The sequence below is a fragment of the Bubalus kerabau genome, chromosome 6 (genome assembly GCF_029407905.1).
Source record: "Bubalus kerabau isolate K-KA32 ecotype Philippines breed swamp buffalo chromosome 6, PCC_UOA_SB_1v2, whole genome shotgun sequence".
In the NCBI taxonomy this organism is placed as follows: Eukaryota; Metazoa; Chordata; class Mammalia; order Artiodactyla; family Bovidae; genus Bubalus; species Bubalus kerabau.
Window position 1 is genome coordinate 8,775,550 of NC_073629.1, and position 12,542 is coordinate 8,788,091.

At 42.8% G+C, this 12,542-nt stretch overlaps 1 protein-coding gene across 3 annotated transcripts in view; it reads left to right on the forward strand.

The window, feature by feature from the left end:
- CFAP126 (cilia and flagella associated protein 126) overlaps positions 1-11,047 on the forward strand; it is a 31,534-nt gene extending 20,487 nt beyond the window's left edge. The window contains exons 2-5 of one of the 3 annotated variants that reach the window (XM_055587340.1): positions 8,737-8,799; positions 8,995-9,075; positions 9,566-9,742; positions 10,563-11,047. In XM_055587340.1, the coding sequence (XP_055443315.1) occupies positions 8,737-8,799; positions 8,995-9,075; positions 9,566-9,742; positions 10,563-10,574 (333 nt within the window). In that variant the 3' untranslated portion in view covers positions 10,575-11,047. Of the gene's footprint in view, positions 1-8,736; positions 8,800-8,994; positions 9,076-9,565; positions 9,743-10,115 lie in introns of all 3 variants that reach the window. The other 2 variants (XM_055587338.1, XM_055587339.1) reach the window with 2 other exon arrangements.
- The last annotated feature ends 1,495 nt before the right edge of the window (positions 11,048-12,542 follow it).

Consider the following 12,542-nt stretch of genomic DNA (forward strand, 5'->3'; position numbering starts at 1 on the left):
CAAGAAACTTAGAGATACCAAGGGAACATTTCATGCAAAGATGGGCACAATAAAGGACAGAAATGGTATGGACCTAACAGAAGCAGAAGATATTAAGAAGAGGTGGCAAGAATACACAGAAGAACTATACAAAAAAGATCTTCAGGACCCAGATAACCACGATGGCGTGATCACTCACCCAGAGCCAGACATCCTGGAGTACAAAGTCAAGTGGGCCTTAGGAAACATCATTACAAACAAAGCTGGTGGAGGTGATGGAATTCCAGTTGAGCTATTTAAAATCCTCAAAGATGATGCTTTGAAAGTGCTGCAGTCAATATGCCAGCAAATTTGGAAAACTCAGCAGTGGTCACAGGTCTAGAAAAGGTCAGTTTTCATTCCAGTCCCCAAAAAGGCAATGCCAAAGAATGTTCAAACTACCACACAATTGTACTCATCTCACATGCTAGCAAAGTAATGCTCAACATTCTCCAAGCCAGGCTTCAACTGTACATGAACCGAAAACTTCCAGTTGTTCAAACTGGTTTTAGAAAAGGCAGAGGAACCAGAGATCAAATTGCCAACATCCGTTGGATCATCAAAAAAGTGAGAGAGTTCCAGAAAAACATCTACTTCTGCTTTATTGACTGCGCCAAAGCCTTTGACTATGTGGATCACAACAAATTGTGGAAAGAGTACCATCTTCTTAAAGAGATGGGAATACCAGACCACCTGACCTGCCTCCTGAGAAATCTGTATGCAGGTCAAGAAGCAACAGTTAAAACTGGATATGGAACAAAAGACTGGTTCCAAATCCAGAAAGGAGTACATCAAGGCTGAATATTGTCTCCCTTCTTATTTAACTCATATGGAGAGTACATTATGCAAAATGCCAGGCTGGATGAAGCACAAGCTGGAATCAAGACTGCCAGGAGAAATATCAATAACCTCAGATATGCAGATGACACCACCCTCATGGCAGAAAGTAAGAAGAACTAAAGAACCTCTTGAAGAAAGTGAAAGAGGAGAGTGAAAAAGTTGGCTTAAAACTCAACATTCAGAAAACTAAGATCATGGCATCTGGTCCCATCACTTCATGGCAAATAGATGGGGAAACAATGGAAACAGTGACAGACTTTATTTTTTGGGCTCCAAAATCATTGCAGATGATGGTGTCTGTAGCCAGGAAATTAAAAGATGCTTGCTTCTTGGAAGGAAAGCTATGACCAACCTAGTTCCAGTTTAGTCACTCAGTCGTGTCCGACTCTTTGCAACCCCATGAACTGCAGCACGCCAGGCCTCCCTGTCCATCACCAACCCCCGGAATCCACCCAAACCCATGTCCATTGAGTCAGTGATGCCATCCAACCATCTTATCCTTTGTCGTCCCCTTCTCCTCCTGCCCTCAATATTTCCCAGCATCAGGGTCTTTTCAAATGAATTGGCTCTCCACATCAGGTGGCCAAAATATTGGAGTTTCAGCTTCAGCATCAGTCCCTCCAGTGAATACCCAGGACTGATCTCCTTTAGGATGGACTGATTGGATCTCCTTGCAGTCCAAGGGACTGTCAAGAGTCTTCTTAAACACCACAATTTAAAAGCATCAATTCTTTGGAGCTCAGCTTTCTTTATAGTCCAACTCTCACACCAATACATGACTACTGGAAAAAACCATAGCCTTGACTAGACAGACCTTTGTTGGCAAAGTAATGTCTCTGCTTTTTAATATGCTGTCTAGGTTGGTCATAACTTTTCTTCCAAGGAACAACAGTCTTAATTTCATGGCTGCAATCACCATCTGCAGTGATTTTGGAGCCCCCCAAAATAAAGTCAGCCATTGTTTCCACTGTTTCCACATTTGCCATGAAATGATGGGAGCAGATGCCATGATCTTAGTTTTCTGAATGTTGAGTTTAAGCCAACTTTTTCACTCTCCTCTTTCACTTTCATCAAGAGGCTTTTTAGTTTCTCTTAACTTTCTGCCATAAGGTTGGTGTCATCCGCATATCTGAGATTATTGATATTCCTCCCGACAATCTTGATTCCAGTTTGTGCTTCATCCAGCCCAGCGTTTCTCATGATGTACTCTGCAAATAAGTTAAATAAGCAGGGTGACAATATAGAGCCTTGACGTACTCCTTTTCCTATTTGGAACCAGTCTGTTGTTCCATGTCCAGTTCTAACTGTTGCTTCCTGACCTGTATACAGGTTTCTCAAGAGGCAGGTCAGGTGGTCTGGTATTCCCATCTCTGTCAGAATTTTCCACAGTTTATTACCCCAGTCAAAGGCTTTGGCATAGTCAATAAAGCAGAAATAGATGTTTTTCTGAAACTCTCTTGCTTTTTCCATGATCCAGCGGATGTTGGCAATTTGATCTCTGGTTCCTCTGCCTTTTATAAAACCAGCTTGAACATCTGGAAGTTCACAGTTCACATATTGCTGAAGCCTGGCTTTGAGAATTTTGAGGATTACTTTACTAGTGTGTGAGATGAGTGCAATTGTGCGGTAGTTCGAGCATTCTTTGGCATTGCCTTTCTTTGGGATTGGAATGAAAATTGACCTTTTCCAGTCTGATGGCCACTGCTGAGTTTTCCAAATTTGCTGACATATTGAGCACTTTCACAGCACCATCTTTTACTATTTGAAATAGCTCAACTGGAATTCCATCACTTCCACTACCTTTGTTCTTAATGATGCTTCCTAAGGCCCAACTGACTTCACATTCCAGGATGTCCGGCTCTAGGTGAGTGTGAGTGATCACATCTTCATGATTATCTGGGTTGTGAAGATCCCTTTGGTACAGATCTTCTGTGTATTCTTGCCACCTCTTCTTAATATCTTCTGCTTCTGTTAGGTCCATACCATTTCTAGACAGCATATTAAAAAGCGGCGATATTACTTTGCCAACAAAGTTCTGTCTAGTCAAAGCTATGGCTTTTCCAATAGTCATGTATGGATATGAGAGTTGGACTATAAAGAAAGCTGAGCACCGAAAAATTGATGCTTTTGAACTGTGGTGTTGGAGAACACTCTTGAGTGTCCGTTGGACTGCAAGGAGATCCAACCAGTCTATCCTAAAGGAAATCAGTCCTGAATATTCATTGGAAGGACTGATGCTGTAGCTGAAACTCCAGTTCTTTGGCCACATGATGCAAAGAACTGACTCATTAGAAAAGACTCTGATGCTAGCAAAGATTGGAGGCGGGAGGAGAAGGGGACGACAGAGGATGAGATGGTTGGATGGCATCACTTACTCGATGGACATGAGTTTGAGTGAGCTCCGGGAATTGGTGATGGACAGGGAAGCCTGGCATGCTGCAGTCCGTGGGTTGCAAAGAGTCTGACATGACTGAGCGACTGAACTGAACTGAACTGAATGGTCTATTTCAGGCATTAGAGAACTGAATCAAATCATGAAAATATCGTGAGGCCTGTTTTTTCAGTGGGGCCTTTATGAGCCCTTCCAACTTTGAAAGAGTTGGTTTGATGAAAGAACAACAGCTGTACCTGAAGTCAAGCAGTCAATCAGAAGAATGGCTAAAATTTAATACAATTTTATTAGAAGCTTGTAAATGCCTGTTACTGATTATATTACAATTCCTGTAAGTGTCTGTGAAACACTAAGTGGAGAATTCACACAGGACTCAGGCAGGATTGAACCATGGATTTTAAAGAGACACAAATAACCTAAAATGGTCACGTCTCCCCACAGAAGAATGGGCTAGAGGATCCAGAAAGAGATCCAAATATCCGGGAATACAATAAAGGTCGTATTTCAAGTCAGTAGGAAAAGACGGCTTATTCAGTAAATGATGCTGAGACAACTAGTTAGGTATCTAGAGACTGACCTCAGTTTAGTCACCAAAACAAAAACCAACAGAACAAAAATTTAAATATAAAAACTGTAACCAGGGGTAAATACTGGAATTTACAAAAAGCTTTCAAAGCACAAGATATGGAAGCACAGAAAGGAAGAGTAATATATTTGACTACATAAATATTAAGAAGATGTCTATGGCAAAAAAAAAAAAAAAGCCACAAACAAAAATTAAATGAAAACCTGGGGGAATTAAATTTTTTAAAAAATAGAAAAAAAAAAAAAAAGAACAAGAAAATCTGGGGGAAAATGTTTGTCACGTAGTTGACAAAGGGCTGATTTCCTCAATACATAAAGTTTCAGACAGCTAATATAAATGATCAATAGCCCAATAGCAAATGGCGAAAAACATGAAAGGCTATTTTCAGGGGAAAAAAAACAAAACATATAAACATAAGGGGGAAAAAACCTCGTAATTAAAGAAATGAAAATGTAAAAAATGAAACACCACGTTTCACCTACAGTTTAAGAAGCAATACAGTGTAATGGTTGAAACTGATTGCTCTAGAGTCAGAATACTTGAGATTGAATCCTGGTTCTACTCCTCACTATGCATTCTCTTGTTTCCTAGGCCTGGGTTCTTCTGAGAACAAAAGGAGAAAATATAATAAAAGGCAATGAAGACTGCATGGCATATAGTAACCACATTAGTTCTTATTATCGGGTGGACAGAAACAGGGAAACCATTGGTATAGTGTTGGAAAGGGAGTGGAGAACTAGGCGCTCACGTGTACCACTGGCAGATGTATAAACTGGCAGTGTCTTTGAGCAGCAATTTGATATTGTCTACTCGTGTTCTAAGTTCATAAACCCTGTGAGTTTGCAGTTCACTTTTAGAATTATCCTACTAATCACATACATTCATAAAGACATGCTTCTATCTCTCTCTCTATATATATCTTTATACTCATAAAGCCATATACTTCTCTCTCTGCTGCTGCTGCTAAGTCGCTTCAGTCATGTCTAACTCCGTGTGACCCCATAGACGGCAGCCCACCAGATCCCCCGTCCCTGGGATTCTCCAGGCAAGAACACTGGAGTGGGTTGCCATTTCCTTCTCCAATGCCTGAAAGTGAAAAGTGAAAGTGAAGTCGCTAAGTCATGCCCGACTCTTAGCGACCCCATGGACTACAGCCTACCAGGCTCCTCCATCCATGGGATTTTCCAGGCAAGAGTACTGGAGTGGGGTGCCATTGCCTTCTCCACTTCTCTCTCTCTCTATATATATATATATCTTTATACTCATAATGATATATAGGTAGATACAGATTTTCATTGCAGCAATGTATGTAACAGCGAAAGACTGGAGATGACCTAAATATAATCTAAATTAGACTAAAAAATACATGATGGTATACCCTAAAATGGAGAAGGCAGTGGCACCTCACTCCAGTACTCTTGCCTGGAAAATCCCATGGATGGAGGAGCCTGGTGGGCTGCAGTCCATGGGGTTGCTAAGAGTCAGACACGACTGAGCAACTTCACTTTCACTTTTCACTTTCATGCCTTGGAGAAGGAAATGGCAACCCACTCCAGTGTTCTTGCCTGGAGAATCCCAGGGACGGGGGAGCCTGGTGGGCTGCCGTCTATGGGCTCGCGCAGAGTCGGACACGACTGAAGTGACTTAGCAGCATACCCTAAAATGAAATAATATACTGCTATGAAAAAAATCCCCAAAATGGTCAAAAAAGCAAATCACCAAACAATGTGGACAGCTTACTCCCATTAGTCTAAGAATGCCTATAATATTTCTGGAAGGAGACACAAGAAAATAATAACAGTAGTTGCCTTTGAGGAGCAAGAATGGGAGCTGAAGTCAGATGGAGATTTGCTCTTCATTAAATACCCTTCTGTAAAAATGAAACTTTCTTCCCCATGTACATTTTTTTAATGAAACAAAAACTAGTTAATTAAAAAAATAAGAGTGCAACCATCGTATAACATTACATCTCTGTTAGAAAAGCATACCAGCTAAATATAGAAGTTCTAAGAGAGATGATGCTTGCTTAAGTATAATCATGGCTTTAGGGACCAAAATATTATCACTCTAGAGAGTGATGAGAACCACAGCGACTGAACACATGAGTCTCCTTTCCAGACCTCGTATTATCCATCTGTTAACTACCTCTAAAATAAGAGCTGTTTCTACCTCCACCTCTAGAAGTGTATGAGTGTTCTTGTACTTGGTGTATTGATTGGGATAAGGACTTTGGGGGAAGAAGGAAGGGAGAAGGACTGACAAGCATCCACTAAAATGCTCTCCTGGATCTCAATGATCTATTTTTTTTCTTTGACAACTTATTTCTTAGTTTTTTTCCTTTCATCTTAACACCTTACACATAAACTTTATAATTCAGAAAGCACAATTCCACTTTCTCCCTAACAACCCAGTAGATAGGTCTGATAATGCCATTTTAGATGAGTCTCAGAGAGGTCGCCTGATCCAATAGATATTAGGTTTGTGTCCTAGCATCACCACTTCATCTTCTAAATCTGTTACTTTCCACACTACAGCATTCTTTCATCATCCCTGCTCAGTCTCATGGCACCAACTCCAGATTCCACCTCAACCCAGCCAACATCAAGCACCTGTATTCTTAGGCTGTATGATTCTAGAGAGTGATGGTAGAGACAGGAGTCAATTAAGAACAAAAGATAAGATATGTTTTTCTTTCTGGGAACAAATCTGAATAGACTGCTTTTTAAAACATCATTCCTTTGTTCTGTCTGAGAAAATGAAGTAGTGTACCCTGTAAACAGGGTCTTGGCAGTACTGAGCACATTATCTAGATACTTAATTCACTTTACCTGGTTTCCCCGGTAAAGGTTCTATTATATCATCTTCACAATACAAATGACTACAGAAATTCAGTGAAGGGATGTCAATTGCTTTATATCACACAGCTCCTATGTTCCTGTGTTGAATAAGGACTCAGACCCCAGTGTCTGGGTCTAAAGTATGTTGAACATTACACCACTCCACCCAAAGAACAAACACTGCTCTTGGGCTCCATAATTTGCTAGGGTGGTTAAAGAGCCCAGTCAAAGACAACCTGGAAGTTCTTAAAGCATGCTAAGAACCTGGAAGTTATGCTAGAAAAGTCAGGGCCGCTATTCAACCAGTTTTCCCCCATTTATTTACTCTGTCCCTCACATCTCTAAAATGAAAATGCACCTAAGTTTCAGGGGAGAATACTGGGGGCACTATCACCCAATAAAATGAATAACAAGAAGCAAAAGGCAGCCCCTGCTAATTGCGAGGCCCTCCTGCAAGGGCTGCCTTCTGCGGTTGCCAGGCAACAAAGGTAAACAGCAGGAAGTGGCAGGATCATGGCCACTAACTACAGTGCCAACCAGGTAAGCACTTTTTTCCCTTTTCTGTAACATTTAATTTTGCCTTCCAGAGTCCACCTTTTGCCTGACCCCTCCCATAGGATTCTGATTACTGAATAGACAGAAAAAAAAAAAGTGCTATGTGATAGTATTTTTTTTTTTTAACTTCTTGGCTCTCAGGGGAGGGAGGGCCCAAAGTACATGTAATAGATATTTCTGTGTTAAGATTGTAGGCTCTAATCCAGAGGTCAGCAAATTTTTTTCTGGAAAGGGCCAGAGAGGAAATATTTTAGCCTCTGTGGGCCAAGTGATAAAATCAAAGATACCATATAGGTATGAGAGAAAACATTTTCCATAAAATTTTTGACAAAATTCAAAATATAACAGTATAATTTTTTATATTATTAATGAAAAGAATGAAATTCTTATAGGATGAGAAAATATTTTTGCTTAATTGGGATACAAAGTTAGTGTTCCCTTTTATCAAATCAACTGCAAATGTTCATCTATTAAAAACAGTTCTTAGCTTTCTCAGGCCATCTCAAAACAGACAGGAGGATGGATTTGGCGCATGGGCCAGAGTTTGCTGACCCTGGTCTAGACCAGCACTATAATAAAAAGATAATGTGAATCACAAATGTAACTTCAAATTTTCTAGTAGCTACATGCTGCTGTTGCTGCTAAGTCGCTTCAGTCGTGTCCGACTCTGTGCGACCCCGTAGACGGCAGCCCACCAGGCTCCGCCGTCCCTGGGATTTTCCAGGCAAGAACACTGGAGTGGGTTGCCATTTCCTTCTCCAATGTGTGAAAATGAAAAGTGAAAGCTAAGTCGTGTCTGACTCTTCACAACCCCAGGCACTGCAGCCTACCAGGCTCCTCCATCCATGGGATTTTCCAGGCAAGAGTACTGGAGTGGGTTGGTAGCTAGCTACATGAGAAACATTTAAAAGAAAAAGTTAATTTTAACAATATATTTAATTTAGCCCGGTAAGTCCAAAATATTATTTCTAACATTTAATCAATATTTTAAATTATAGTTAGATGTTTCACGTTCCCTTTTTTTGGTACTAAATCTTCAAAATCCAGTATTCTTTATATAGCTGATCCTTGAACAAGGCAGGAATTAGGGCACAGATCCCCACACAATTGAAAATCTGCATCTAACTTAACAGTCAGCCCTCCGCATCCAGGGTTCCACATTCACAGATTCAACCATTGATCATGTAGTACTATAGTACATGTTTTTTGAAAAAAATCTGTAAGTTAACTTGCACAGTTCAAACCCACATGTTCAAGGGTCGACTGTACATACAAAGCACCTCAACTTGGACTGGTCGTGTTTCCAGGGCTCAAGAGCCACACGTGGCTCGTGGCTTCATGCTGGGCAGCACACAGAAAAACGACTTACATGCTGTCTGCAGTGAGTTAAAGCTTACTTAGCTGGTTGTTCATGCCTCTGGTCTTCACATCTAAAGAACTGTGTCTAGCTATCATTTCCTGGGCTTGGGACCTTTGAGTCTCAGGGATTCTTATCTTTCTCTCCACAGTACGAGAAACCTTTCTCACCCAAGTATCTGCAGAACTGGTCTCTTGCGAAGCCAACAAAAGAGGTAGTCCAGCTTCAGTGCACCCTCTTTATGTCATACTCTGTAATTCACTGGCACCTCCTAAACTCTTTCAGCATTCTTTGCATTCCCATAGCCTCCTCTCCCTCAGCCCTTAATTCAAATTTAAGCCCTTCAGATACTTTCTCCCACTTTTCCACTCCATCTTCACAAGCACTTTTCTCTCCACCTCTACCCCAGAGGATTTCTTCCCATCAAGGCTACACTCAGATTATTGCCAATGATCGTGGTCATCTGTTGCCTTCAGTGCCCCGTTCCAAGGTGAGATATTCATCTCCATTCTCATCTAGAAAGTTAAAGAACCAAGGCATAGAACTGGAGTAACAGAGGGAAGACTTGTAATCTCCTGCAGCCACTACTTGGAAGATTAAAGTGCAATCTAATTTACATTGTGACAAGAGTGCTCCCAAACTTCCAGCCAACAGGATAGGTTTAACACCCAGAACTCCTTCAGTTGATGAATGATTGATATAAAATGAACACCTTGAGGCAAGAGTGTTATATAGTGGGTACCCTGCCAAACTTAGGCTAAGGATGTAGAGTTTAAGCCAGTGGAGGTAAAGGGGATTAAAAAATTAGGGCAATCTAAATGAGAAAGGGGAAGAGACTGGGGACGTTATGCTTTCAGTCTTGTTTCATGACAATCCCAAAGGTAAAAAGATGGAACTAAGACAAATAGAACAGAACTGCCAATAGGCCAGTTACTGCGAGTGAGAAGCCCTGTTGAGGAATCCCATCTTTTTCCATTTAGGCAAGTCCCTGGGGCTCCTTCATGGGCACCTGGCAAATGCCTCTGAAGGTACCCCCTGCTCGGGCGACCCTGACCTCCCGTACAGCTGCTGGTGCTGCCTCCCTCACCAGATGGATACAGAAAAATCCTGATTTACTTAAGGCTTCCAATGGGTTGCGTCCTGAAATCTTCGGCAAGGTATCTATTTCTCCCACTCTCTCCCTCAATCCTATTTCCTTTTCAACCTCAGAAATGTCTATTGTTATACTAACACAATCCCAGCAGGGGGAACCTTTCACCAATTCTGTCTTATCTTGTCTAGTCCTTAAGCAACCTCTTCAGGTTGAAGGGATAAGCTAAGGACATCTTATCCACCCCACCCATCTCCCCCTTCACACAGTACAAAATGATCTGATCTCAAGGGGAGGTTAATGGTACCAATTTGACATGTATTTGAAACCTGACTTCTTGCCCATGGGATGCGGAAACGGGGATTTAGAATTGAGATGGATTGAGAACGATCTAGGCCTAACCGGAAACACAATTGTCTCTTCTGTTCTACCCCTGACAGCCCCATTATCCAGACAGTCAGAAGAAACTCAGGAAATCTATCACAAAGACTGTACAACAAGCACCAAGCCCCACCATAATCCCAAGCTCCCCAGCCTCAAATCTCAATTCCCCAGATCAACTCCAAAGCTCACATCCCTCTGCGGGTCACACTCCAGGTCCCCAAAGCCCACTCAACTCTCCAAAGTGCCCACCTGGAAGCCCCTGTTTGCCCCACGCAGGCCGTAATCTAGCCGAGGTCCAGAAATGCAAACCTGCAACTCCGTAAGGGTCTAAGGGACTGAGTGGCCTAAGGAAGACCCCCCTTAATCAGGGAAATTACAGATGGGAATAAAGGCAAATTTGTAAAATAAACTTTTTTTTGTTATTGGAGTATAGTTGCTTTACAATTTTGTGTTAGTAACATTGTATGCTGAATCTTTTACTGACTTGTAATTTTTCTCTTCAGCTCTTGAGGTAGGAGGTAGATGGGCACCCTCCACCTCACTCCCCCAAGGTAAAGCGATTGGAGATTCATTACCTATAAACTGAAACTCCACTTCAAGGCAATAGCAGGACAATTAAGGGAGGAGGCTGGGCCCTGTTCAAACCATTTCTCACTCTGGAAGTCAGGAGACCTCCCCAACCACACATGCACAGAAAGGCTCCTTGCAGGCAGAAGCGGGGAGCAATGTCAAGGGATGCTCTACCCATAACACCTCTTCAGTAGAATCCACCTTGGCTAAGAGATGTGTGCACTCACCTGAGAGAATCCTGATATACCACATATGGACTGTGAACCAGACAAGTCAAAATGATTGGCCAAAGGAAACCAACAAGAAATGCCTCATAAAAGTAATTCAAACTGCTTTGAGGGCACAAGTCTGGGACAGTCTGCCTGTGTGCCTATCCACATGTATTATACTCTTTTTCCTCTTAATAAATACCTTACTTGCTTCACTTTCTTTGTGGGAATTCTTTTCTGCAAAGTCGAAGGGCCAGGGCCCTTGCCACTGACCACTGGTCTAGTACCTAGAATTTGGTGCTTTCACTGCTGCGGCCCAGCCTTAATCTCTGGCTGGGATACCAAGCCCTGCTCTAAGCTGCTGCAGGCCAAGGCCGCCCGAGGTCACTCTGGCCACCTCTTTTAACCCATAATTAGAAGGGTTGGAGGAAATAAATACCCCCTCACTTTTCACTCCGAGCATGAACTTCAAAGTCAGAAGTACGACCATTTAGAGTAGAGCAGGTGTATGTGTATTTGGAGGTGGGGGAAGAAAAGCAACGGGATGCCAGGGTAAGAGACGTAACCCTTGTGTAAGAGATCATATCTGATCTGACAGAACACACAGGAGAACTAAGAGTTGTAAAAGCAAAACTTAAGCAAAAATACAAATATAACTTGAAAACTGAAGCTACAGAAGTGATTAGCAGAGAGAAGAAAAATAAAGGGCGACACGCAAGTAGAAAGTTGGGGCAGAATTACATACATGATGACCACTCTGCCACTCCCCTGACCCAATCACCTGAACGATTAATAAGTCGTAAGTCGCTCAGTCGTGTCCAACTCTTTGCGACCCCATGGGCTGTACCCTACCAGGCTCCTCCGTCCATGGGATTTTCCAGGCAAGAATACTGGAATGGGTTGCCGTTTCCTTCTCCAGATCTTCCCAACCAAGGGATTGAACCCAGCTCTCCCGCATTGTAGGCAGACACTTGACCATCTGAGCCACCAGGGAAGTCCAGGGAATGATTAAGAAGCCACCAAAAGAGTCCCCTATCCATTTCCCAGCCTCTCATTTCTGTTTATCTTTACCCCTGTTCTGCAACTTCCTGGCACTGGCTGTTACATTTAATGCGCTTGCCAAAGCTTTCCCAGTTCTGGCACCCAGTTGTTCCCTGGTAAGCATGGATGCTTCACTCTGAGGACAAGCACAGAGGACGTCTGGTGTGCACTGGAAAGCCTGTGAGTCGCTCATTCCTGTCCAACCCTTTGCGACCCTGTGGACTGTAGCCCACCAGGCTCCTCTGTCCATGGGATTCTCCAGGCAAGAATCCTGGAGTGGGTTAGCATGCCCTTCTCCAGGGACCTTTCTGACCCATGGACTGAATGCAAGTCTCCTGCATGGCAGGCAGATTCTTTACTGTTTGAGCCACAAGGGAAGCCCCCGGTGTGTGCTGGAAAAGGCTCCCAAGACTTCTCAGGGCCAGTATAGCAAAAAGGGAGACGTGATCATCACTTAAAGCCAAGGACTACTGGGAGCTGGGATGAAGGCTGACAAAGCAGCCAAGCAAGGTCTTCCTCTCCCACTGACACCAATCACAGTCACTGCTGCTTCTCTCCAACCAAAGCTTTAACTGGCTGGCGAGCAGCTCGGTGACACACTAAGATCGGTCGCCCCCGAGTTTCCGGAGACTATCAAAACAGCACTCCCGCCACAGGGAGCTA